The sequence below is a fragment of the Sebastes fasciatus genome, chromosome 10 (assembly GCF_043250625.1).
Source record: "Sebastes fasciatus isolate fSebFas1 chromosome 10, fSebFas1.pri, whole genome shotgun sequence".
Taxonomy (NCBI): Eukaryota; Metazoa; Chordata; class Actinopteri; order Perciformes; family Sebastidae; genus Sebastes; species Sebastes fasciatus.
Window position 1 is genome coordinate 33,476,074 of NC_133804.1, and position 23,928 is coordinate 33,500,001.

General features: G+C 44.9%; 4 protein-coding genes across 8 annotated transcripts; 2 read left to right on the top strand and 2 right to left on the bottom strand.

Annotated features, from left to right (window-relative positions):
* On the top strand, positions 1-6,575 carry igfbp7 (insulin-like growth factor binding protein 7). Its single transcript, XM_074647606.1, has 5 exons — positions 1-584; positions 3,105-3,214; positions 4,556-4,663; positions 4,866-4,989; positions 5,864-6,575. Exons 1-5 carry the CDS (start codon positions 155-157, stop codon positions 5,884-5,886), a joined length of 795 nt encoding a protein of 264 aa, XP_074503707.1. The 5' UTR covers positions 1-154; the 3' UTR covers positions 5,887-6,575.
* Positions 6,576-6,960: 385 nt separating this feature from the next.
* On the bottom strand, positions 6,961-17,880 carry polr2b (RNA polymerase II subunit B). Its single transcript, XM_074647592.1, has 25 exons — positions 17,726-17,880; positions 16,559-16,631; positions 16,063-16,213; positions 15,813-15,925; positions 15,489-15,708; positions 15,244-15,402; positions 14,962-15,126; positions 14,462-14,658; positions 14,068-14,187; positions 13,722-13,908; positions 13,415-13,558; positions 13,135-13,274; positions 12,864-12,975; positions 12,586-12,740; positions 11,953-12,151; positions 11,605-11,773; positions 11,260-11,356; positions 10,275-10,369; positions 9,852-10,102; positions 9,653-9,742; positions 8,302-8,409; positions 7,966-8,079; positions 7,662-7,822; positions 7,355-7,550; positions 6,961-7,189 (listed from the first exon to the last, which is right to left on the bottom strand). Exons 1-25 carry the CDS (start codon positions 17,748-17,750, stop codon positions 7,100-7,102), a joined length of 3,531 nt encoding a protein of 1,176 aa, XP_074503693.1. The 5' UTR covers positions 17,751-17,880; the 3' UTR covers positions 6,961-7,099.
* A 970-nt stretch (positions 17,881-18,850) lies between these two features.
* LOC141775798 (putative pancreatic secretory proteinase inhibitor) lies at positions 18,851-21,058 on the top strand. Its single transcript, XM_074649484.1, has 4 exons — positions 18,851-19,096; positions 19,247-19,278; positions 20,539-20,651; positions 20,784-21,058. The coding sequence occupies exons 1-4, from the start codon at positions 19,045-19,047 to the stop codon at positions 20,827-20,829; spliced, it is 243 nt and encodes an 80-aa protein (XP_074505585.1). The 5' UTR covers positions 18,851-19,044; the 3' UTR covers positions 20,830-21,058.
* Positions 21,059-21,243: 185 nt separating this feature from the next.
* On the bottom strand, positions 21,244-23,928 carry mrnip (MRN complex interacting protein). Of its 5 annotated transcripts, none has more exons than XM_074649481.1 (8): positions 23,695-23,925; positions 23,271-23,330; positions 22,711-22,817; positions 22,550-22,598; positions 22,247-22,398; positions 21,988-22,069; positions 21,631-21,675; positions 21,244-21,396 (listed from the first exon to the last, which is right to left on the bottom strand). In XM_074649481.1, exons 1-7 carry the CDS (start codon positions 23,752-23,754, stop codon positions 21,658-21,660), a joined length of 528 nt encoding a protein of 175 aa, XP_074505582.1. In that variant the 5' UTR covers positions 23,755-23,925; the 3' UTR covers positions 21,244-21,396; positions 21,631-21,657. The 5 variants fall into 5 exon arrangements, with proteins under 5 accessions (XP_074505582.1, XP_074505583.1, XP_074505580.1 ...); XM_074649482.1 differs by having other exon boundaries at positions 21,988-22,051; positions 23,695-23,924; XM_074649479.1 differs by lacking the exon at positions 21,631-21,675 and having other exon boundaries at positions 23,695-23,924.

The window sequence follows — 23,928 nt, forward strand, 5'->3', positions numbered from 1 at the left end:
GTCAGTCAGCAGCTTTAAACAGCTTCTAGTCTGCTGATCAGATCAGAGTGTTCAGACCAGTACCCAGTACAGACCAGCACAGCTCAGACCAGCACACTTTAGACCAGTTCAGTTCAGACCAGCTCACTTTAGACCAGATCTCCATCAGACCACCATGAAGTCTGTCTCCGTGTTTCTGTCTCTGGTTCCGGTCCTGTATCTCCTCTCGGTGCAGGTCTCTGCGGGTCCTAGTTGTGGACCGTGTGACCCGGATCAGTGCGCCCCCCTCCCGGTGCCGGTCTGCCCGTCTGGGACTCTGCTGGACTCCTGCGGATGCTGTCCGGTCTGCGCGGCCGCGGCGGGCGAACTGTGCGGCGGCCGTCGCGCGGCAGCGCGCCGCTGCGGAGCCGGTCTGGAGTGCGTCAAGAGCGACGAGGACAAGAAGAAGAAGATCGGAGTCTGCGTCTGTAAGACCAACTACGAGGTCTGCGGGACCGACGGGACCACATACCGGACCGGCTGCGACCTGAAGACCGCCAGTCTGACAGCAGAGACACAGGGACAAGAACCCATCACAGTCCAGAACAAGGGACGCTGTCCTAAAGGTGAGACACACACACAGGTGAGACTGACACACACAGGTAAGACTGAAACACAGGTGAGACTGACAAACAGGTGAGACTGACAAACAGGTGAGACTGAAACACACAGGTGAGACAGAACCACACAGGTGAGACTGAAACACACAGGTGAGACAGAACCACACAGGTGAGACTGACACACACAGGTAAGACTGAAACACAGGTGAGACTGACAAACAGGTGAGACTGAAACACACAGGTGAGACAGAACCACACAGGTGAGACTGAAACACACAGGTGAGACAGAACCACACAGGTGAGACTGACACACACAGGTAAGACTGAAACACAGGTGAGACTGACAAACAGGTGAGACTGACAAACAGGTGAGACTGACAAACAGGTGAGACTGAAACACACAGGTGAGACAGAACCACACAGGTGAGACTGAAACACACAGGTGAGACAGAACCACACAGGTGAGACTGAACCACACAGGTGAGACTGATACACACAGGTGAGACTGACACAGGTGAGACTGACACACAGGTGAGACTGAAACACACAGGTGAGACAGAACCACACAGGTGAGACTGAACCACACAGGTGAGACTGATACACACAGGTGAGACTGACACAGGTGAGACTGACACACAGGTGAGCCTGACACACACAGGTGAGACTGAACCACACAGGTGAGACTGACACACAGGTGAGACTGACACACAGGTGAGAGTGAACCACAGGTGAGACTGATACGCAGGTGAGACTGACACACAGGTGAGACTGACACACAGGTGAGACTGACATGCACAGGTGAGACTGATACACACAGGTGAGACTGAAACACAGGTGAGACTGACACATACAGGTGAGACTGACACACAGGTGAGACTGACACATGCTAAGCTAGGCTAACAGTTTCCCTCTGCTTCCAGTCTTTGTGCTAAGCTAGGCTAACAGGCTTGTGATTAAAGCAGACTGACACATTCAGACTCTGCAGTAAAAAAACTTTTTTTCATTTAATTTAAATTAAAACTCAGCTGAAGAAATAATAGTTTTATAATTTTTTATAATCATTAATCAGAAAATAAATACATATATACCGGTAACATGATGTTTTAATGGTTGAGGTTGGACTTGTCGCTGCCCAACGCTCTGACAGTAACAGACGGTGAGTGATGATAATCCACCTTCATCCCTCTGAAAACACTGAATTCCATTCTACATGAAAACCCTCAGTGAGCACGCTCAGAGCAAACCGAATTCCTCTGAGGTCACAGAGGATTTACTGTCTCTGACGGATTCCTGCGACCTGTTTCATCCTGTCTCACACCAACTTCCTGTTGATTATCTTTATTTAAGACTGATTCTCCGTCACCAACTTCATGTTGATTATCTTTAATATAAAAGGACTGTTTGTAAGAATCATAAATGTCTTGTTAACAGCGACACCTGTGGCTGTTAAGTCAACGAAAGTCAGCGTCCTGTTGCTGTCGCTTGTGCTCGCTCTACATAGACATGAAGGAGCATCGCTCAACACAGTGAGGAGACACACGTCAGCTAAAAGCACAATATCACTCTATATTTCAGCTGCTTGGCAGTAATGTTAGCTGACCAGACGAAGGTCTCTCCATGAATCAATGCTGATCCTAGTGTTGGCTTTTCCTGCTTCAGCCTCCCGACCGCGGCCGGAGGGAACAGGGGAGACGCCGGAGTTTTGGTCGGAGACGATAACGTTTCTCTCTGCGGAGCCCTGTCATTTCACAAGACACGGGAAACCTCTGTTGGTCTGGAGGAGCTGCAGCAGTTATTTCTGCACAAACGTCCACTGAACATTCACTAGATATTCTCAGAGCTAAACTAACTCTACTGCAGTGTGGAGTGAGCAGCATGCACGTGAGAGGTGGAGCGAAAGAGAGAGAAGGAGCGTGGTGTGTGAGTGAAGGCAGCAGAGGAGCAGAGGAGCAGAGTACAGCAGAGACTCCGGTCCTGGAGACCAAAGCTACAGTCTCCCCCGCGTCCTCCGACCGCGGCCAACACTGTTTAACAGACGGGCTTCACTAGATACAACCAAGAGGTTTTGGTGCTTCCGTGTAGTTTGTGTTGGAGTCTGAGTATGAACAGTGTAGACACACGCGAGCGCGCATATGCGAGCGCGCATGAGACACCGACCCGGGTGATTTATACGTGTAAGAAGTTACAAACAGTCCCTTTAAGAGTGATTCTCTGTAACCAAACTTCATGTAGATTATCTTTGATTTAAAACTCGAACAGATTCCTACAACCTGTTTCATCCTGTCTCAGACCAAACTTCATGTTGATTATCTTTAATTTTCCGTACTGTCTCGGATGGATTCCTGCGACCTGTTTCATCCTGTCTCAGACCAAACGTCATTTAGATTATCTTTAATTTTATGGACTGTCTCTGGCGGATTCCTGCGACTTGTTTCGTCCTGTTTCAGACCGATCGCCTGTAACCAAACTTCATGTAGATTATCGTTAATTTTACTGACTGTCACTGACCTGTCTGTCTGTCTGCAGCTCCCGTCATCGTCACTCCTCCAGGAGAGGTGTACAACGTGAGCGGCTCTCAGGTGTACCTGAGCTGTGAGGCGGTGGGCGTGCCCACACCCGTCCTCACCTGGAAGAGGGTGAGTTTCTCTGTCATCACTCACACTGAGTAGCTCATCAGGTGCAGTAGTTTAAAGGTCCCATATCGTGCTCATTTTCAGGTTCACACTTGTACTTTGGGTTTCTACTAGAACATGTTTACATGCTGTAATGTTCAAATAAAACTTTATTATCCTCGTACTGTCTGTCTGAATATGCCTGTATTCACCTTCTGTCTGAAACGCTCCGTTTTAGTGCATTTCAACGGAATTGAAACATAATTGCGTTGCTTGGCAACAGTTTGGGTCCATGTTTACTTCCTGTCAACTGATGACATTCACATACACTGCAACAGGATGTCAACTGGGACACATTTAGAATGTTTACGTTTAAAACCGTGTAATGGTCTAAATATTGTATATTTGTGACATCACAAATGGACCTAAATCCTAACGGCTTGTTTCAAACGCACAATTTCTGAATACGGGCTGTGTGTATTTCTCCGTATATTGAACGTTTTGATAGTTTCACAGTATTTATAAAGAACTTAAACCTGCTTTATAATATAACAGACATGAAAATGTCACTTTTTATAATATGGGACCTTTAAAAGATGAAATCTTCCATATGTTCTCTGTCTGCCAGTTTCACCCTAAATGTTATATAAATACATGTTATCTATTGTCAGGCAGGATGAAATATTAAAATATAAAAACGTAAAATATGAATATAATAACTAAAAAGATGTGATTTCTCTGAGATATATACACATATGAGGGGACTGTATGATGAATGTGTGGAAACAGAAAATAAACAAGCTTCGATAGAGATCTAAAACGCTCAAAGGACTTTTTTTAGTTTTTGTCTCAGAAATCACAGCGTGGAATCCTGAAGACAATATATAGATATAAAAATACAGATGTTTCTGTTTCCTTTAATGAATATTAATAGAAGGTCTTTGTGAAGATGACTGATTATGTAGTTAAAATATAAGAATGTGATGTCCTGATGAGCTCACCTGCAGCCTCAGGTGTTCAGGTGTTCTTTCTCTCGGCAGGTTCAGACTCCGTCTGTTGACATTTGTGAACTTTGGATCAGATCGCGTGTATGTTTCCTAAAGAGTGAAAAAGAACAAGCTGCTGCATGTTTCTGAATCGGAGGAAAATGTTGCTCATGACTTTTTCTGCTTGTTCACCGACTCCGACTGCACTAAAACTAAACGTTTCCTAAACAACAACATTTATTAAAAATTTAGATCCTGCAGTTAAAGGATGACGATGTTGTTGTTGTTGTTGTTGTTGGCTGATGAAGATGATGATGATGATGTTGTTGTTGTTGGCTGATGAAGATGTTGATGATGACGTCGGGGTGTCTTCCTTCAGGTCATCGGTGGGAAGAGGAGGATGGAGCTCCTTCCTGGAGACAGAGACAACCTGGCCATTCAAACCAGAGGAGGACCAGAGAAACATGAAGTGACCGGCTGGGTGCTGGTTAGTCACATTTATTCATACATAATATATATATACTGTATATACATTAAAGGGCCAGGGTATAGGATTTAGTGGCATCTAGTAGTGGAAAATAAAACTCCAGCAACACTGATAGCAATAACCTTGTAGTGACAGGAAGTGATGTCATGACTTCAGCTGTCTGTTGGACCAATCAACATCATTGGTCGTTCTTTTATTTCAGATCTCCCCTCTGACCAAAGAAGAAGAAGGATCCTACGAGTGTCACGCTGCCAACTCCAAAGGAGAAGCTTCAGCTGTCGGAGCGATTCACGTGGTCGAGTCCATCGATGACATCGTCAAGAAAGGTAACGTTACGACTAAACATCAACGACCTTTAGAATCAGCTGAACGTTACGACTAAACATCAACGACCTTTAGAGTCAGCTGAACGTTACGACTAAACATCAACGACCTTTAGAGTCAGCTGAACGTTACGACTAAACATCAACGACCTTTAGAATCAGCTGAACGTTACGACTAAACATCAACGACCTTTAGAGTCAGCTGAACGTTACGACTAAACATCAACGACCTTTAGAATCAGCTGAACGTTACGACTAAACATCAACGACCTTTAGAGTCAGCTGAACGTTACGACTAAACATCAACGACCTTTAGAGTCAGCTGAACGTTACGACTAAACATCAACGACCTTTAGAGTCAGCTGAACGTTACGACTAAACATCAACGACCTTTAGAATCAGCTGAACGTTACGACTAAACATCAACGACCTTTAGAGTCAGCTGAACGTTACGACTAAACATCAACGACCTTTAGAGTCAGCTGAACGTTACGACTAAACTTCAACGACCTTTAGAGTCAGCTGAACGTTACGACTAAACATCAACGACCTTTAGAGTCAGCTGAACGTTACGACTAAACATCAACGACCTTTAGAGTCAGCTGAACGTTACGACTAAACATCAACGACCTTTAGAATCAGCTGAACGTTACGACTAAACATCAACGACCTTTAGAGTCAGCTGAACGTTACGACTAAACATCAACGACCTTTAGAATCAGCTGAACGTTACGACTAAACATCAACGACCTTTAGAGTCAGCTGAACGTTACGACTAAACATCAACAACCTTTAGAATCAGCTGAACGTTAATAATTTGAAAATCATGTAAAAAGCTTGAAACCCTTCTGTGACTGATGATGTCATTTCCTTTCAGTGACGAAGGAAGACGAGCTGTAATCAGCTGATCAGAGATCGGTGAAGACGGTGATGTCACATCAAACAGCTGAAATGACGTTTTTTAAACTTTCAGTGAAATTATCAGATTATTTTTCTTCTTCATGTAGTTCTGGATTAAAAAAACATTTATTTTTAAATTAAGTTCATATTTTGTTCAGTTTTCTTGAGTTTAACGACTTAGTTTCAATTATAAAAGTTATAAAATAGATTTAAATCCTCTGTGTTTTTCTTTGTGGATTCAAAGTTTTAGTTTAACTTTCTTTATTTTAGCATTTTATATATTTTTTAATCATTTATTATCATTTTCTTTTCTGAACAGATAACTGAAATCAATCAGGCTTTTATTTTGGAAAAACATGAATCTGATCACAGCCAGAGTTAAACTGTGGGTTACCATAGCAACAGTAGTGATGCAGGTCACCCTGGCAACAGCACTGATGCAGGTGATGCATTCATCATTTATTATTTCTTATGTAAAATAAAAATCAGTTTAATGAACCAGATTTTCATCTGAAGAGATCAGTTCTCTGATCAGTTTATAAGAACACAACAATATAACTATTGATCAGTTCAGGTCAGTGTATTACGTTTATTTTGTTTAATGAACTCTGAGCTTCACAGTTTGTTGATGGAAATGGAAATTATTTTTCTGTTTTTCTCTGAATAAAATAAAGTATCTTTACCTGTAATACCGTCGGTATTTTTTATTTTTTGTTGTGTGACCTCATTGACTGAATATAAAGATGTCCGACACTTCTCCACGTCCTCCCGCTGTACTAAAGTGAAGCCTAAATATACAGAATTGGGAGCTGCCATATTGATAAAGCAGAGTCTGCTCAGTCGTGATCGGGGTTGGAGCCGCGGTATCGAGGTCCCGCCCACACACCCACACGAGCCAATCACAAGCAGAGCACGGCCACAGCCTGTTAGCGTGCCACCTAGCTGCTAAGTTAGCACCACACTAGCTGGTTCCCTCCACTAACAGGAAGTGATCATCTCCCTGGTTCCTGATCATGTGACCTGTTTGTTTGGTCACATGATGTCTGTAAACCAATGAGAACTCAGGACTCAGAATCATCATCAGAAACTATGATTTATTTTACTTTCACAATAACAAAGTTAGACAACATGAAAACTATAAAAACATTAAACTTCCTGCTGCAGATGTCACATTTATAAGTATGCAGGGAGGCGTCTCATTGGCTGAGCCGCTCTATGACGTCATCATACGGGGAGCGATGCTCATCGACATCAACTCCTGGAAGAGAAGCTTACAGGCGTACGGCAACCGGACCAGAGAGATCTGATGGACAGACGGGTAGAGAGACAGAGAGACGGGTAGAGAGACAGAGAGACGGGTAAGTAAAAATAAGACAGGTAGAGACAGAGAGACAGGTAGATAGATTCTCTGTCCTCACAGTAGAAATGATTAATAAACTACAGATTCTGTGGTATTGATCACGTGTACCTGTGTCTTGTTGCGGCAGCCTCGACACTCGTACGTGTGCGTCCGCGTATTGGCGATGGCCATCAGTCCACACAGGTTACAGACGTGAACTTGATACGGATCGGAGGCCTCGAACAGACGCTCCTTGAGAAACTGAGCAGCTCCGTGAGCGATCTGACAATCACGCTCCATCTCGCCAAACCGCAGACCGCCATCACTGAGAGAGACAAAACAGACAGACAGGTGAGTGATCTGACAGTCACGCTCCATCTCAGACCGCCATCACTGAGAGACAGACAGGTGACACAGACAGGTAGACGGGTCTCACCGTGATCGGCCCTCCATCGGCTGTCTGTTGAGGATCTGGACGGGACCGCGGGCCCTCGAGTGGATCTTATCGTCCACCATGTGCTTCAGACGCTGGTAATAAGTCGGACCGATGAAAATCTGAGACGTCAGCTTCCTCCCCGTGAACCCGTTATATAGAACCTGATCACAGATAATAATCAATAATTAGTCTCGTAAACTGTGACGTGAACAGTCCCTGACATCACACTGACATCACGCACTCCAACAGGGACGCAGGGTTCATGAGTTTGAGTTTAACAGGAAGTATATAAAGTGTGAGTGACCTCATTTCCTCTCAGGTGGTATCCGTATTCAGACAGCAGGTTCGATACTTTCTGCACGTTGACGGCGTCGTTAAACGGCGTGGCGTCACCGATCTCACCTTTGTTCGCAGAAACCTGAAACGTGACACGCACACAAGCTTTTTGTTAATAAAGTTTTGATTCTGTTTAAATGAAATGATTCTTAGTTATACTCTCGTAGCTTATTATTAATGTGTTGTTATTATTATTATATTGATAATGATTATTACCACAGCCTGATAATTACCAATCTATAATTAGCGATAATTACTGCGTAAAAAGTTAGAGTATTTCCGACATATATTTATTGATGACTACCTTGCCCTGCAAACACTCGATCAGATGGCCGACTGTCATTCTGGACGGGATGGCGTGAGGATTGATGATGATGTCGGGTGTGATTCCCTCGCAGGTGAACGGCATGTCCTTCAACGCAAAACACATCAAAACGTTAAGAGACGCTCAGAACATCAACATTTAGCAGCGTCACGTTCACAGATTTAAAGATGGAGGATGCCTCCATCGCAGCTTTAGTTACAACGCACGTGTGTCTTACCCCGTAGCTCCCGAGGGGGTCGAAGACTGATGCCAGCCTCCATTTAACAGCCTTGTTTACCTCCCTTGAGTTGACTTCCTGTCTGTTTACTTCCTGTTTACCTCCCTTCAGTTGTCTTCCTGTTTACCTCCCTTCAGTTGTCTTTCTGTTTACCACCCTTCAGTGGACTTCCTGTCTCTTGACTTCCTGTTTACCTCCTTTCAGTTGTCTTCCTGTTTACCACCCTTCAGTGGACTTCCTGTCTCTTGACTTCCTGTTTACCTCCCTTCAGTTGACTTCCTGTTTACCTCCCTTCAGTGGACTTCCTGTTTACCTCCCTTCAGTTGTCTTTCTGTTTACCACCCTTCAGTTGACTTCCTGTTTACCTCCCTTCAGTGGACTTCCTGTTTACCTCCCTTCGGTTGACTTCCTGTTTACCTCCCTTCAGTTGTCTTCCTGTTTACCTCCCTTCAGTTGTCTTTCTGTTTACCACCCTTGAGTTGACTTCCTGTCTGTTTACCTCCCTTCAGTTGTCTTCCTGTTTACCTCCCTTCAGTTGTCTTTCTGTTTACCACCCTTCAGTGGACTTCCTGTCTCTTGACTTCCTGTTTACCTCCTTTCAGTTGTCTTCCTGTTTACCTCCCTTCAGTTGACTTCCTGTTTACCTCCCTTCAGTGGACTTCCTGTTTACCTCCCTTCAGTGGACTTCCTGTTTACCTCCCTTCAGTGGACTTCCTGTTTACCTCCCTTCGGTTGACTTCCTGTTTACCTCCCTTCAGTGGACTTCCTGTTTACCTCCCTTCAGTGGACTTCCTGTTTACCTCCCTTCGGTTGACTTCCTGTCTGTTTACCTCCCTTCAGTTGTCTTCCTGTCTGTTTACTTCCTGTTTACCTCCCTTTAGTTGACTTCCTGTTTACCTCCCTTCAGTTGTCTTCCTGTCTGTTTACCTCCCTTTAGTTGACTTCCTGTTTACCTCCCTTCTGTTTACTTCCTGTCTGTTGACTTCCTGTTTACCTCCCTTTAGTTGACTTCCTGTTTACATCCCTTCAGTTGACTTCCTGTTTACCTCCCTTTAGTTGACTTCCTGTTTACCTCCCTTCTGTTGACTTCCTGTCTGTTTACTTCCTGTTTACCTCCTGTCTGTATTGGATCCCACAGGTTCCTTTCTGTCCGTGTCGGCTGGCGAACTTGTCTCCGATCTGAGGAATCCTGACCGAACGAACCTGCAGGAAACAGGAACAGGTGTTTTATTGTCAGGTGCGGTCTCAGGTGTTCTGTCACATGTTGTATCGGGTGCAGTCAGGTGTCAGGTGTGGTGTGGCGTCCTCTCACCCTGATCTTGCAGAACTTGTAGCCCTCCTGGTTCAGAGTCACCATCACCTGGTCCACGATGCCAGTCTCGCTGGTTCTCAGAAAGGTACTACAGTCTCTCTTGGTGTAACGCCGGTTGGTGCTGTCCAGCTCGTCGTCGTTCTCCGGCAGCGTCACCGTCTTCCCGATGATCACGTCCTCGCCGGAGACACGAACGCCGGGCGCGATGAGCCCGTCGTCGTCTAGCTTGTCATAGATGGCGTGTCTCATACCTGAGGACGATTTTAATTTGTTCTTAATCTGTAACGTAAAGTTAGCCCCGCCCCCACCACAGACATCCAACACCTGTGACTGGACGTTCTTATCACACCTGAGATGATTGACAGGTGTTCTCATACTGCAAACACACCAGACTACAAGATTTTAGTTTTTATCAGTTCTCACCCTGACAGGTTTCACGTGTCGGCTTCTCAAAGATCTCCTCCTGATCGAAACCTTTCTTAGACTCCTGCTCTTTGTAGGATCGATAGAAAACAGACCTGTAGGGTGAAAAAACAACGTATAAAATAAATAACACTGGGATTACACCAGTAACAAACACTGGGATTACACCAGCAACAAACACTGGGATTATACCAGCAACAAACACTGGGATTACACCAGTAACAAACACTGGGATTACACCAGCAACAAACACTGGGATTATACCAGCAACAAACACTGGGATTATACCAGCAACAAACACTGGGATTATACCAGCAACAAACACTGGGATTACACCAGTAACAAACACTGGGATTAAACCAGTAAACACTGGGATTACACCTGTAACAAACACTGGGATTACACCAGTAACAAACACTGGGATTAAACCAGTAAACACTGGGATTACACCAGCAAAAAACACTGGGATTACACCTGTAACAAACATTGGGATTACACCAGTAACAAACAATGGGATTACACCAGCAACAAACACTGGGATTATACCAGCAACAAACACTGGGATTACACCAGTAACAAACACTGGGATTAAACCAGTGAACACTGGGATTACACCAGTAACAAGCACTAAGATTACACCAGTAACAAACACTGGGATTACACCAGTAACAAACACTGGGATTAAACCAGTAAACACTGGGATTACACCAGCAACAAACACTGGGATTACACCAGTAACACTGGGATTACACCAGAAACAAATACTGGGATTACACCAGTAAACACTGGGACTACACCAGTAAACACTGGGACCACACCAGTAAACACTGGGATTACACCAGTAAACACTGGGATTACACCAGTAAGAAACACTGGGATTACACCAGTAAACACTGGGACTACACCAGTAAACACTGGGATCACACCAGTAAACACTGGGATTACACCAGTAACAAACACCCGGGTGTAGAAGTTAGTAACTGACCTAAAGAAGCCTCGGTCCACGGCCGACCTGTTCATGATCACAGAATCCTCCTGGTTGTATCCCGTGTACGAGGCAATCGCCACGATGGAGTTGATACCTGAAAACAAGAAGATAGTTTCAGTTAGAGAAATGCAGAAGAGCTCAACAGGTCGCCTGAAAACACAAACAAAAGTCACCTGGTCTCAGGTAAGTATTGAGAGACTCAGCTGAAAGTTTATGCCAGAATAAAATAATGGGCTGACCTTCTACAACTGAAAACCTGAAGAGCATCACAACGTTTTACCTGTATTTTCATACTTGAAACTTATCAGTCTGACTGTACAGGTGTGTGTGTGTGTGTGTTACCTGCAGGCAGCTCTCTGAAACGCAGGTACTCCATGGATCGGGTGGTGACCAGCGGTTTCTGAGGGTAGTACAACACGTGAGCCAGCGTGTCCATTCGTACGTGGAAGTTGGTGATGTAGACTCCCATGGCCTGTTTACCCATAGCAGACTGGTACGTGTTCCTGGGGGACTGAACAACAGGACCAAATAAAAATGGTGTAACATCTCACTGAGATGTCGTAGATACACGATCACCCTTCAATCCTGCATTCAGGTTTCCTTTTTCTATTTGTTTCTGCAAACCTGACTTGGTCCCTGAAAATCCCAGCAGCTTCTTTTAGATGTTAGTTTTAGTGTGTTTGTTTGTACCTGGTTGTGATCGGGGAAGGGGATGATGGAGGCACAGACTCCGAGGATCATGGACGGATGGATCTCACAATGCGTGTAAGTGGAGCAGTAGGCCACGCCCTTCTCCTGGAGGTCATCGGGGGTCATGGCGAGCATCACCGTCTCCTCCTCCAGAGTGTCGATGTACTCCACCACGCCGCTCGCCACCAAATCCTGCCAGCTGACCGCCACAAACAAAACACAAACAACAACTTTACTTCAACAGAAACTTTAATAGCGAAGTCGACAAACTCTACCAGAGTACTGTCTCACCTGTAGTTGTAGTACTGTCTCACCTGTACTCTCTCTAACCTGTAGTTGTAGTACTGTCTCACCTGTACTCTCTCTAACCTGTAGTTGTAGTACTGTCTCACCTGTAGTTGTAGTACTGTCTCACCTGTACTCTCTCTAACCTGTAGTTGTAGTACTGTCTCACCTGTACTCTCTCTAACCTGTAGTTGTTGTAATACTGTCTCACCTGTAGTTGTTGTAATACTGTCTCACCTGTAGTTGTTGTAATACTGTCTCACCTGTAGTTGTTGTACTGTCTTACCTGTAGTTGTTGTACTGTCTCACCTGTACTCTGTCTCACCTGTAGCTGTTGTACTGTCTCACCTGTAGTTGTTGTACTCTCTTTCCTTCAGCTGGTCGATGTGTCGTCTCTTCAGCAGTAGTTTCTGTTTCTCAACGATCAGCAGCGGCCGGCAGATTCGGCCGGCGTCCGTGTAGATTCTGATCTCTCGTTCTCTGATGTCTCTGATCATCGACACCTGAAACGTTCAGGATGTTTAGATAACGTAGTTCAGATGTTCGTCAGTTTAAAAGGTCACGGTAGGTGATGTCATCAAATCCCACGTGCAGACCAAAAACCACATGTGTCACTTTGTGGTTACCTCAGACACGATGATGTCCATCTGTCTGCGAAGTTTCCTCAGTGTGTTCATCAGTTGTTCTGGATCTTTGTGGATTCCCACCCAGCAGCCGTTCACAAAGATCTTTGTGGCACTAAAACATAAAGAAACCAAATATAAATCACACATAATGTCACAGAGAGTTTCAGCAGTTTAAGTTTCATGTAAAAGTTGAATATTTTAACAGTCTTAATAGTGTGCAGTAGTTAATGATACATTATTCATTATTAAATATCACGCTGAGGTGACTGACTCTGCGATGGCGGCAGGTGAGATCTCCTCCAGGTTCTCCATACTCCACTCCTCCAGAAACTCCAGGATGGGGGACGGCTGAGAGCCCACAGAGATGTAGGCCATGAGGGCCAGGTTCTTCACCAGACCTACGGCGTGACCCTGGAACACAGACGCCGATGTTACTCACTACGTTAACCAATCAGACTGTTCAGTGAGTAACGCTCAGCAGCATCCTCCGTCTCTGAGTTAATCTGGATTCATGCTGTTGGTGTTTTCAGGTTATTTGTGTTGTTTTTTACCTCGGGCGTCTCGGCCGGACACACCATCCCCCACAGCGTGTTGTGCAGCTGTCGGGGTTTTGCCAGTTTGCCGTCTCTGCCGATCGGAGAGTTGACTCGGCGGAGATGTGACAGCGTGGACGCGAAGGTCAGACGGTTCAACACCTAAAGCAGAACAATAAAAAACAGGATGAGGATTCATGTGAAAACAGACGATTACAGCGGAAGATGTCGGCCTGATGTTCAGCGGTCGACCTTCTCGGCTCCGATAGGTTCACCTTTTATAACTACGCCTGTGTGACGGATGAACATCTGGCGGTTCTCTCACCTGGGACACTCCAGCTCGGGCCTGGTGAGCCTTCTTCACGTCGCCCCAGTTCCCCGTGGCGAGCGAGTACTTGAGGCCGTCGGAGATGATCCTGGTTTTAATGGCGAGCTCCAGGTTGAAGTCTTTTCCTCTGTCGATGAACTTCTGAGCATAAATCCTGATCTCCTTCAGCAGGTTCTTAAACATGCTGAACATGGAACACAGAGACTTTGATTATTTACATTCACAGGACATAAACCTACAGTAGATCACCTTTTATATGATGTATTAATGGACTAATATACTGTATGTATAAGCTGAGTGAGTGGAGGTCAAAGGTCATGACCGTGCATGAAAGAAGCCCCACCCTCTGAACAGGAAGGCCAACAGCGGCCCGGCCAGGTCCAGTCTCTTGTTGCCATAGTGATCTCTGTCGTCCAGCTCTCGTCTGCCGAGAGCAGCCAGAAGCAACCTGTGGACCATGTACCTGCAGACACAGTCATACACACCGTCATTCACGGTAGTCAGGTAGGACTGACACACCTGTACAGGTGCATCTCAGGTAGGACTCACCTGTACAATTCAATTCAATTTATATAGCATCAAATCATAACAGAAGTTATCTCGAGACGCTTACATGTGCATCTCAGGTGGGACTCACCTGTACAGGTGCGTCTCAGGTGGGACTCACACGTACAGGTGCGTCTCAGGTGGGACTCATCTGTACAGGTGCATACAGGTGCGTCTCAGGTAGGACTCACCCTAAGAAGTAAGCCTTTTTGGTTTCACAGAAGTCGCTGACTCCGACGTGCGGCAGCATCTCTTTCTGCAGAACTTCTTTTGCGTATTTGATTCTTCGTTCTTTCGTCACTCCGGGTTTCGCTCCTCTGGAGCCGATAAAGTTCAACGCCACGTTCTGCTCCTGGATCACAAACGCTTCGTCCAGAGACGGCTTTACCTGGAAATACAGTGACATCACTGGTGACATCACAGCCAGTCTGGTTTTGTTTGTTTACCTAGCATACAGCGCTGCTGCTGCTGATAACTGATAACTGGTGCGCTGCCAAAACTTTCCGCCTAAAACTCCAGTATTTCTGTTCCAGGTGTGTCGTAGTCGACACAAACAGCTGTTTGGGTCACAAGGCGGACCGAACCGAACGTCCTGTACCGAACGTGTCGATACAACTCCACGTATTGTTACACCTCTAATGTTTACCAATCAACAGTCAGTACCTGATCAACAACTGATAATCAGACGTACCATCTCCATCATCTCTGGATCGTCAAAGTCATAGATGATGTGTTCCAGGATGTCTCGGTCCGACACGAACCCCAGCGCTCGAAACACGATGATGATGGGAACTTCCTGTCTGATGTACGGCAGCGTGGACACGATCCTCTGACCGATGGCGCTCTTCTTCACGCCCTGAGATAGACGATCAACGAATAATCAATCACATCCGTCTGCTGATCGATCAGTAACCTGGTTATTTACATGTATTCAATAAGGAGTCTTGTGTGCAGGTGAAATGTCAGGACTCACCTGTCCTCCTCTCGCCATCATGCTGACCCAGATGGTGCTGGTGGGACGGGACGAGTTCTCCAAACACGACCGACACTCGCCGGTGTAGGCGTACTTTGAGTCCTTCTTAGCAAACACGTACACCGTGTTGGTGGCCATCTTTTCCTGAGCGATCAGCACCTGAAAACCAGCACAGGAACCAGTTTGTGTGTAAATATATATATATGTTTTCAGAGACGGCGGTGCATCGTGATGTCAGAGCGAACCTTCTCAGAGCCGTTGATGATGAAATAACCTCCAGGGTCCAGCGGACACTCGTTGAGCTCACACAGATCACGGTCCGTCAGGCCGCTCAGCAGGCAGTAGGTGGAGCGAAGCATGATGGGAATTTTACCAATAAAGGTCTTCTGGTGCTGAGTCTGCAGCTGGTCCTCGCCTTCCTTGATGATGGTCTTTGTGATGTCAACATACAGCGGGGCCGAGTACCTGAGGGGGGGATCACACAATAACACAGACCAGGTGAGACCAGGTGAGACCAGGTGAGACCAGGTGAGACCAGGTGAGTCCAGGTGAGTCCAGGTGAGACCTACGTGAGGTTTCGTAGTCGGGCCTCGTTGGGCATCATGGGAGACGGCGCTCCGTCCCTCTCCCAGTGGGTGGGCTTGGACAGGTAGATCTGCTCAAACTTCAGCAGGTACCGAGGCTGAAACAGAAAACAGAGGTCACAGTGATGTCACAGGAGCTTAGACCAGGACCCTCCTACAGAGACCCTCTCTGAGTGTCTCTAAACCTCCCAGACCAGGTCCTGGAACTAGTCCAGATCAAGGTGCTGCTCCTCACCGGCTCCTCCACCTCTCCGGAGGTGTGCTGGGCTTCAGCCTGCAGGTCGATGGGCGGAGCGTCTTCCACGATCCTCTGAACCGACATCTGGATGAACTCATCGAACGAATCCAGCTGCTGCCGCACCAGACCCTTCTCGTCAAAATAAGAGCTGGAACCGAACACACAGACAATCTTGTCAAAATAAGAGCTGAAAGCTGCCTGAATAAGAGCAGAGTGTAACCCTGGACAACCGAGACATCCAGATTATAATCCAGAAAAAAGAACTGTCATAAATTACCGTGGACTGATTTTCAAAATAAAAGTCTGTTCAGTCGTTAAATACATCAGAGTCTCTTCAGTGTTGCATCAACAGTTTCACATCTAGAATCTCATTAAATAAAACCAACAGATTCAGGTCCTCTGCTTTAAAACTGAGCTGTGTGACATTTTCACATTGTACTCCAGTAAACTGATCATTTTCTCCACAGGTGAGCTGAGATCCAGGTGAGTTTACCTGATGACGATCCAGCAAGCTTCCTGCCACAAATCTGAAGTGATTTCATCTTCGTCCTCGTCGTACTGAGTATCTGACAAACACACAAACATTACACATATTATTACTGGTCAATAGTATTACTGATCAATATTTATAATCACAGATCAATATATGTAGGCTGACCCAGCTGCTTAGACAATGTCTTTATTTCCACTGTATTTATGTCTTTAGTTTCACTGTATTTGTGTGTTATTGTTAATTTATTTATTTTCACTGTATATATGTGTTATTTTAACACTATTTATGTCTTTATTTTAAATCAAGTTGTTTGTAATGTTGTTGCAGTTTGTCCTCATCAGTAGTTTTATAAAGTTCTCAGTTTGTCCTCATCAGTAGTTTTATAAAGTTCTCAGTTTGTCCTCATCAGTAGTTTTATAAAGTTCTCAGTTTGTCCTCATCAGTAGTTTTATAATGTTTTATAAAGTTCTCAGTTTGTCCTCATCAGTAGTTTTATAATGTTTTATAAAGTTCTCAGTTTGTCCTCATCAGTAGTTTTATAAAGTTCTCAGTTTGTCCTCATCAGTAGTTTTATAATGTTTTATAAAGTTCTCAGTTTGTCCTCATCAGTAGTTTTATAAAGTTCTCAGTTTGTCCTCATCAGTAGTTTTATAATGTTTTATAAAGTTCTCAGTTTGTCCTCATCAGTAGTTTTATAATGTTTTATAAAGTTGAAGCTGAAGATAATTAATAACAATGTGAACAGTTAAGTTTGTAACTGAGTTATTAACTACAGTTACCATGTGCTTCAGTGTTGAGCTATAAATATTGCATGTAGGGCTTTAAGTGCATTTTACTGATAACACAGAACAGTCAGACTTTAAGGTGTATTTAATACTTTAATAGTTTTAGTGCAGCCTGTTAGCCTGCTAGCCTGTTAGCCTGCTAGCCTGCTAGCCTGCTAGACTGTTAGCCTGTTAGCCTGTTAGCCTGCTAGCCTGTTAGCCTGTTAGCCTGCTAGCCTACTAGACTGTTAGCCTGTTAGCCTGTTAGCCTGTTAGCCTGCTAGCCTGTTAGCCTGTTAGCCTGCTAGCATCAGCTGAAACAAAGCGGAGCTGTTAGTCTGTAGCTGATTGAAGAACAGCTGAGGTTAGCGTGTGTGTTAGTGAACAGTGATGTGCAGCTCACCCTCAGCTTCGTCCTGATCGTACATCTTCTGTCTTTAGATTGTTAGATTAAAGTAAAACTCCGTCACGACGCTGTGATGAGCAGCGTGACCCGGAAGAGGTAGCCGGTGTTCTTCTTCTCCGTCTTTAATGAGAGTGGACCTGGACGCGTTGATGACGCAGTGCTGGCCTCCGCAGTCTGCACCACGACACTGCACCTGCTACCTGGAGGAGCAGGTATAGACAGTGACGGCCAACAATTAATTATTAAAGCTAAATAAACTAAATACCAGATATAAATATACCAAAATGAGCTAAATATACAAAATAGTAAAAAAGTTTAAAGTGAAATTAAAAAGTACAAAATTAATTGAACAGTGCAGATAAAGTGGCAGCAGTATATAACTAGTATATAAACAGTAGTATATATGTAGTGCAGTATAGTATAGTGCAGTGTAGTATAGTATAGTGTAGTATAGTATAGTATAATGTAGTGCAATATAGTATAGTGTAGTGTGGTGCAGTATAGTGTAGTATAGTATAATGTAGTGTAGTGTGGTATAGTATAGTGGAGTGCAGTGTAGTATAGTGCAGTGTAGTGTAGATAGATAGATAGATAGATAGATAGATAGATAGATAGATAGATAGATAGTAACTTTATTAATCCCGAGGGAAATTCAAGTTTCCAGCATCACAGTTCCATAGTGCAAAAGTGCAAAAAAAAAAAGTGTAGCGTAGTATAGAAAAGTATAGTATGGTGTAGTATAGTATAGTATAGTATAGTATAGTATAGTATAGTATGGTATGGTGTAGTCTAGTGTAGTGCAATGCAGTGTAGTGCAGTGTAGTATAATATAGTATAGTATCGTACTATTTGTGTAAATATGTTGTGGTGCAGACTCGTGACAGTTTTGTTTTTCTGCTCTGCTGTTTGTGTCACTCGTTTTACTGATAGTATAGTATAGTATAGTATAGTATAGTGTAGTGCAGTATAGTATTGTATAGTGTAGTACTACAGTGTATTTGTGTAACTATGTTGTGGTGCAGGCTCGTGACAGTCTTGTTTTTCAGCTCTGCTGTTTGTCTCGTTCGTCTTGCTGGTAGTTTTCTGTCCGTCAGCGATATTTCAGCGCAGACAGAATGTTGATCCCCAGATTAAGTCCTGAACAAAAGAGAGCAGACGACAACACAGAGCTCGTCCTCTATATGACAACAGCACTCCAACGCTAAACATCACAACCACAGAGGACCTGCACAGAGACACAGCAGCAGCCAATCAGACACCAGGATAAAACAGCTTTTCTTATTTTTTGGTTTCATTGGACTTTCTGGATCTTCAGGATGTTTAGCAGGACGCTTCTGCTCGTCTGTGTGGCGGTTTTCTTCTGTGCAGGTAAGACTGGACCAGACCAGACCAGACCAGACCAGGTGTTTAAACAGGGTCTGATGTAGAGTCCACATCAGACTGGACCAGACCAGGTTGGACCGTACGGAGTCAGGTGTAAAAACATATACCTGAACAACTTTCCTGTCTGTTTTTCAGATGCTGAGGACAAGTCCCGCGTCTACAGGAGGGTAAGAAACAAACTCTTTTTTACCAGATGAAATGATTTATAGTCAATTTAACATAATTAATCCCTTTGAGTTACTGTTTATAATGGTATTTCATTTATACAAAATATATTTTTATTCATTATTAAAATAAGTCGTACACCAGCAACTTGGTAAAAAAAATGTTTAAAATGAATAGAATTTTTATTTATTATTAAAATAATACATCGTACAGCGCTGCACGGTGGTACAGTGGTTAGCACTGTCACCTCACAGCAGGTTTGAATCCGACTTGGGGCCCTTCTGTGTGGGGTTTGCAAGTTCTCCGTGTGTTAGCGTGGGTTTACTCCGGGTTCTCAGGTTTCTTCCCATAGTCCAAAGCCATGCAGGTTAGCATGGGTTTGCTCCGGGTTGTCTGGTTTCCTCCCGCAGTCCAAAGACATGCAGGTTAGCGTGGGTTTACTAGGATTCTCTGGTTTCCTCCCGCAGTCCAAAGACATGCAGGTTAGCGTGGGTTTACTCCGGTTCTCCGGTTTCCTCCCACAGTCCAAAGACATGCATGTCAGCGTGGGTTTACTCCGGGTTCTCCGGTTTCCTCCCGCAGTCCAAAGACATGCAGGTTAGCGTGGGTTTACTCCGGGTTCTCAGGTTTCCTCCCACAGTCCAAAGACATGAAGGTTAGCGTGGGTTTACTCCGGGTTCTCAGGTTTCTTCTTATAGTCCAAAGACATGCAGGTTAGCGTGGGTTTTACTCTGGGTTCTACGGTTTCCTCCCACAGTCCAAAGACATGCAGGTTAGCGTGGGTTTACTCCGGGTTCTCAGGTTTCTTCTTATAGTCCAAAGACATGCAGGTTAGCGTGGGTTTTACTCTGGGTTCTACGGTTTCCTCCCACAGTCCAAAGACATGCAGGTTAGCGTGGGTTTACTCCGGTTCTCCGGTTTCCTCCCACAGTCCAAAGACATGCAGGTTAGCGTGGGTTTACTCCGGGTTCTCAGGTTTCTTCTTATAGTCCAAAGACATGCAGGTTAGCGTGGGTTTTACTCTGGGTTCTACGGTTTCCTCCCACAGTCCAAAGACATGCAGGTTAGCGTGGGTTTACTCCGGTTCTCCGGTTTCCTCCCACAGTCCAAAGACATGCAGGTTAGCGTGGGTTTACTCTTTCCATTCAAATTCAAAGTGTCTGTATTGGCATGAAGGTTTCAGGAGGTAAAATGGAAGAGTAGCTGATGTGATCTGTATTTTAGTTTTCTGTTTAACACCGATCTACCTGTCGTTGCTGCAGCCCTCCTGTGTGGGGATGAGCGTGACTCAGGCCTGTCCTCTCAACTACTCGCCGGTGTGCGGCAGCGACGGCGTCACCTACCCCAACGAATGCTCTCTGTGTGTCCACAGACTGTGAGTCAATCATTCATTCATCTCATCTTCTGATGGTTTACTTCAATGTTAACTACAATGTTAGATCATTGTTTACTATGTTGTTTCCTTCATTATTTACTTGATTGTTTACTGGTGATTATTTGTGTTTAGGGAGCAAAACGCCGACATTTTGATCGTGACGGAGGGGCCCTGCTGAGGATGACGTCATCACACTCCGCAGTGATGTCATCACACTTCTAACAGATGATGATATGACGTGTATATTTGACTTGTTTGAATATTAGCATGTAACACACACACACACTGATGACTGCAGCCATAATAATAATCCTTCAAACACATTCGTTTTATAGCTGTTTTATATTTTCATATCTGTAATTTTTCATTGAATCTTTCAACAATAAAGCTTTTCCTTTTTCTCTGAATGCAGCTGTTTGTCAGGTCTGTTGGGGGGGGGGGTGTACGGGATGATAAGCCCACCTCACGGCGGTGTGTGTTGTTATTAAAATGCACGGCGAGGCCGACACCATCCGACATGGTTAGTTAAGCGACTCATGAAGGTTTGCAGAGCAGGACAGGCAGAAAGAACCAGATGACTGAGACGAGCAGATACAACGAGGACACTTTAATAAAGAAAAAGTCTTTTAGATTCAAACTAAAACTCCACGCAGCAACGACAAGGAACCAACAAAGAAGAATAAACAGTGAGCGACTACTGGGGAGGTGGGAACAGGTGAGCAGCAGGTGTGCCGAGTGAAGAGATCTGCAACGACAAGAGAGGAGAGTAACTAAATAAAATATATATAATATATATTAATAAATAAAACTGACTACATAATAATAATATAATAATAATACTATTATTCTACTAATACTAATAAATGACATCAATCAAACATCTGCTGTTGGAAACTCATTGGTAAGTACGCTCGGTAGCCAGAGGGGGCGCCAAAGAGCCAATGTTACATTTCTTTGTATTGTACTGTTTTTTAGTTACAATTGTTCGGCTGCTTTATTTCCTCCGTTAGTCCTCTCCAGAGTCCTGTAGACAGGGTTACGGGTTTTATGAAGTACTATATACTATATGATATTATATCAGATGTTGTCAGAGTATTCATGGAGCCAGACCGTGATTAGGTTCAGGGGTTTTGTGAAGTACTATATACTACAGTATGTGATACTATGTGATACCACAGCAGAGCCGCACATAAAACTAAATATCTTTTCCATCTCACTTGCACATTAAACTGCATAGATGCTAATTTTAGCTAACAGCGCTAGCATTGATGACATCTGGTAGCTCACCTGTCACTGAACTAAGTGATACATGTTGTTGGGGATGTCAGCATGTTACCTGTTCAGGTGTCCAGCTGTCCTGTCCTCCTGCGTCCGTCCATCCTTCTACTCTCTTCCTCTTCCTGTTAAACATCAAAGACCTTTTAAAAATCACCTTTCTGGATTTATAATCAAACTTTAAAGACGCAGTGATTTGAATATTTTAATTTGTAAATCCGTCTTCTGTCCCTCACTACAGGTGTGTTTTATAAACCACTCTGTTGACAGACAGGTAGGGGGGCGTGGCCTCTAACAACAGGCCCTCTCTAAAGTCACACCTGTCAATCATGTTGTTGCCACGGAGCTGCTGCCTGTCCATCACAACATTCTCCTCTTCATCCTCCTCTGGCTCCGCCTCCTCAGGTGTGTCCAGGTATTTGCTCCAGCGGCTCTGGCTCCCCTGAGCCTGACTCACCTGAGCCTGGCTCCCCTGGAGACAGTCAGAGTCAGATACATTGACTGTGTTTTACAACATTCATTAAATATTTTTAAATATTGAAGTAGAAACACTAAATTAAGACGTGTGTGTATGTGTGTATGTATGTGTGTGTGTGTGTGTGTGTGTGTGTGTGTGGGGTCACCTGGTCATCTTCCTTAGGCTCATCCTCTCCGTCTGCCTCCACCTGCTTCCTGTAAACACCAACCATCAGAGCTCACGTTAAAGCAGCAGGATGCAGTAACAGGTGAAGACACCTGGACACAGAGGTGAAGAGTGCTGCGTATGATGGGACATGTTGGTTACCATAGCGACCAGGTGTGGTGCTCTTGCTCCTCCATCTTGGCTCCTCTCGTGGCGTTGAGTTTCTGAACATGGCGTCTGCAGTCGGCCCCGGAGCCCCGCCCAAACTCCTGTCAACCAATCAGCACACAGTCCGACAGGTTGAGCAGGTAACAATGGAGCCTCTGAACACCTGGTATACATCTAATTACATACTTCATAATTATATACAACTTAATAATCATACTACTTACTACTCACCAACATGTACAGAACTGACTAAAAACTTAATGATTGAAATGTCTTATTGTGGCTCCAGACGGTGTGGTGAAAACTGTCGGGTAAACCTAAATGATGAGCTCAATGAACCACTGAGGAGCACCAGTGCAACCAGTGTAAACAGCCAGTGTGTGGTCCTGTAGCTGGTGAACATACTGGAGCATTTAGCAGCTCAACAGTTGGTAGAGACCCAAAACAGAGCTAAAAGAGAGAACTGGACTGTGACTCCTGGTGAATCACGGTGCTGCTCTGTCAATAAACATCAGTTAGAGAAGCTTTAAAAGAGTAGAAGTTCATATTCTGACCTTCAGCAGCGACTGTTTCTCTCCACACAGTTTACAGCTCCACCTGAGCACCTTCTTCACCTGTCAGACACAGCACAGGGCAAAAACACACACTGTTTACAGCTGCTCCTGTCAGACACAGCACAGGGCAAAAACACACTGTTTACGGCTGCTCCTGTCAGACACAGCACAGGGCAAAACACACTGTTTACAGCTGCTCCTGTCAGACACAGCACCGGGCAAAAACACACTGTTTACAGCTGCTCCTGTCAGACACAGCACCGGGCAAAAACACACCGTTTACAGCTGCTCCTGTCAGACACAGCACCGGGCAAAAACACACCGTTTACAGCTGCTCCTGTCAGACACAGCACCGGGCAGGTTCACACAGTTAGCCGTTAGCTTGTAGCTCAGCTGTGTTTGTCCGTTTCAGGTGATTAGTTACCTGTTGAACCTGGAAGCTCTGACAGCTGAAACACTGGAGGACGTGAAACTCCTGAACCATGACGGACGGACAGTTAACGGCTCCGGTTCTGGTTCTGGTCCTCCGGCTCAGTTTTTCCCGGGTCTTGTTGAACCGCGGTGACGTCACAGCCGAGGGTCAGAGCCGAGTCCAGCCGAGTCCAGCCGAGATGAGCCGAGATGAGCCGAGCCGAGCGCCTCCTCTCGGCCGGAGGAC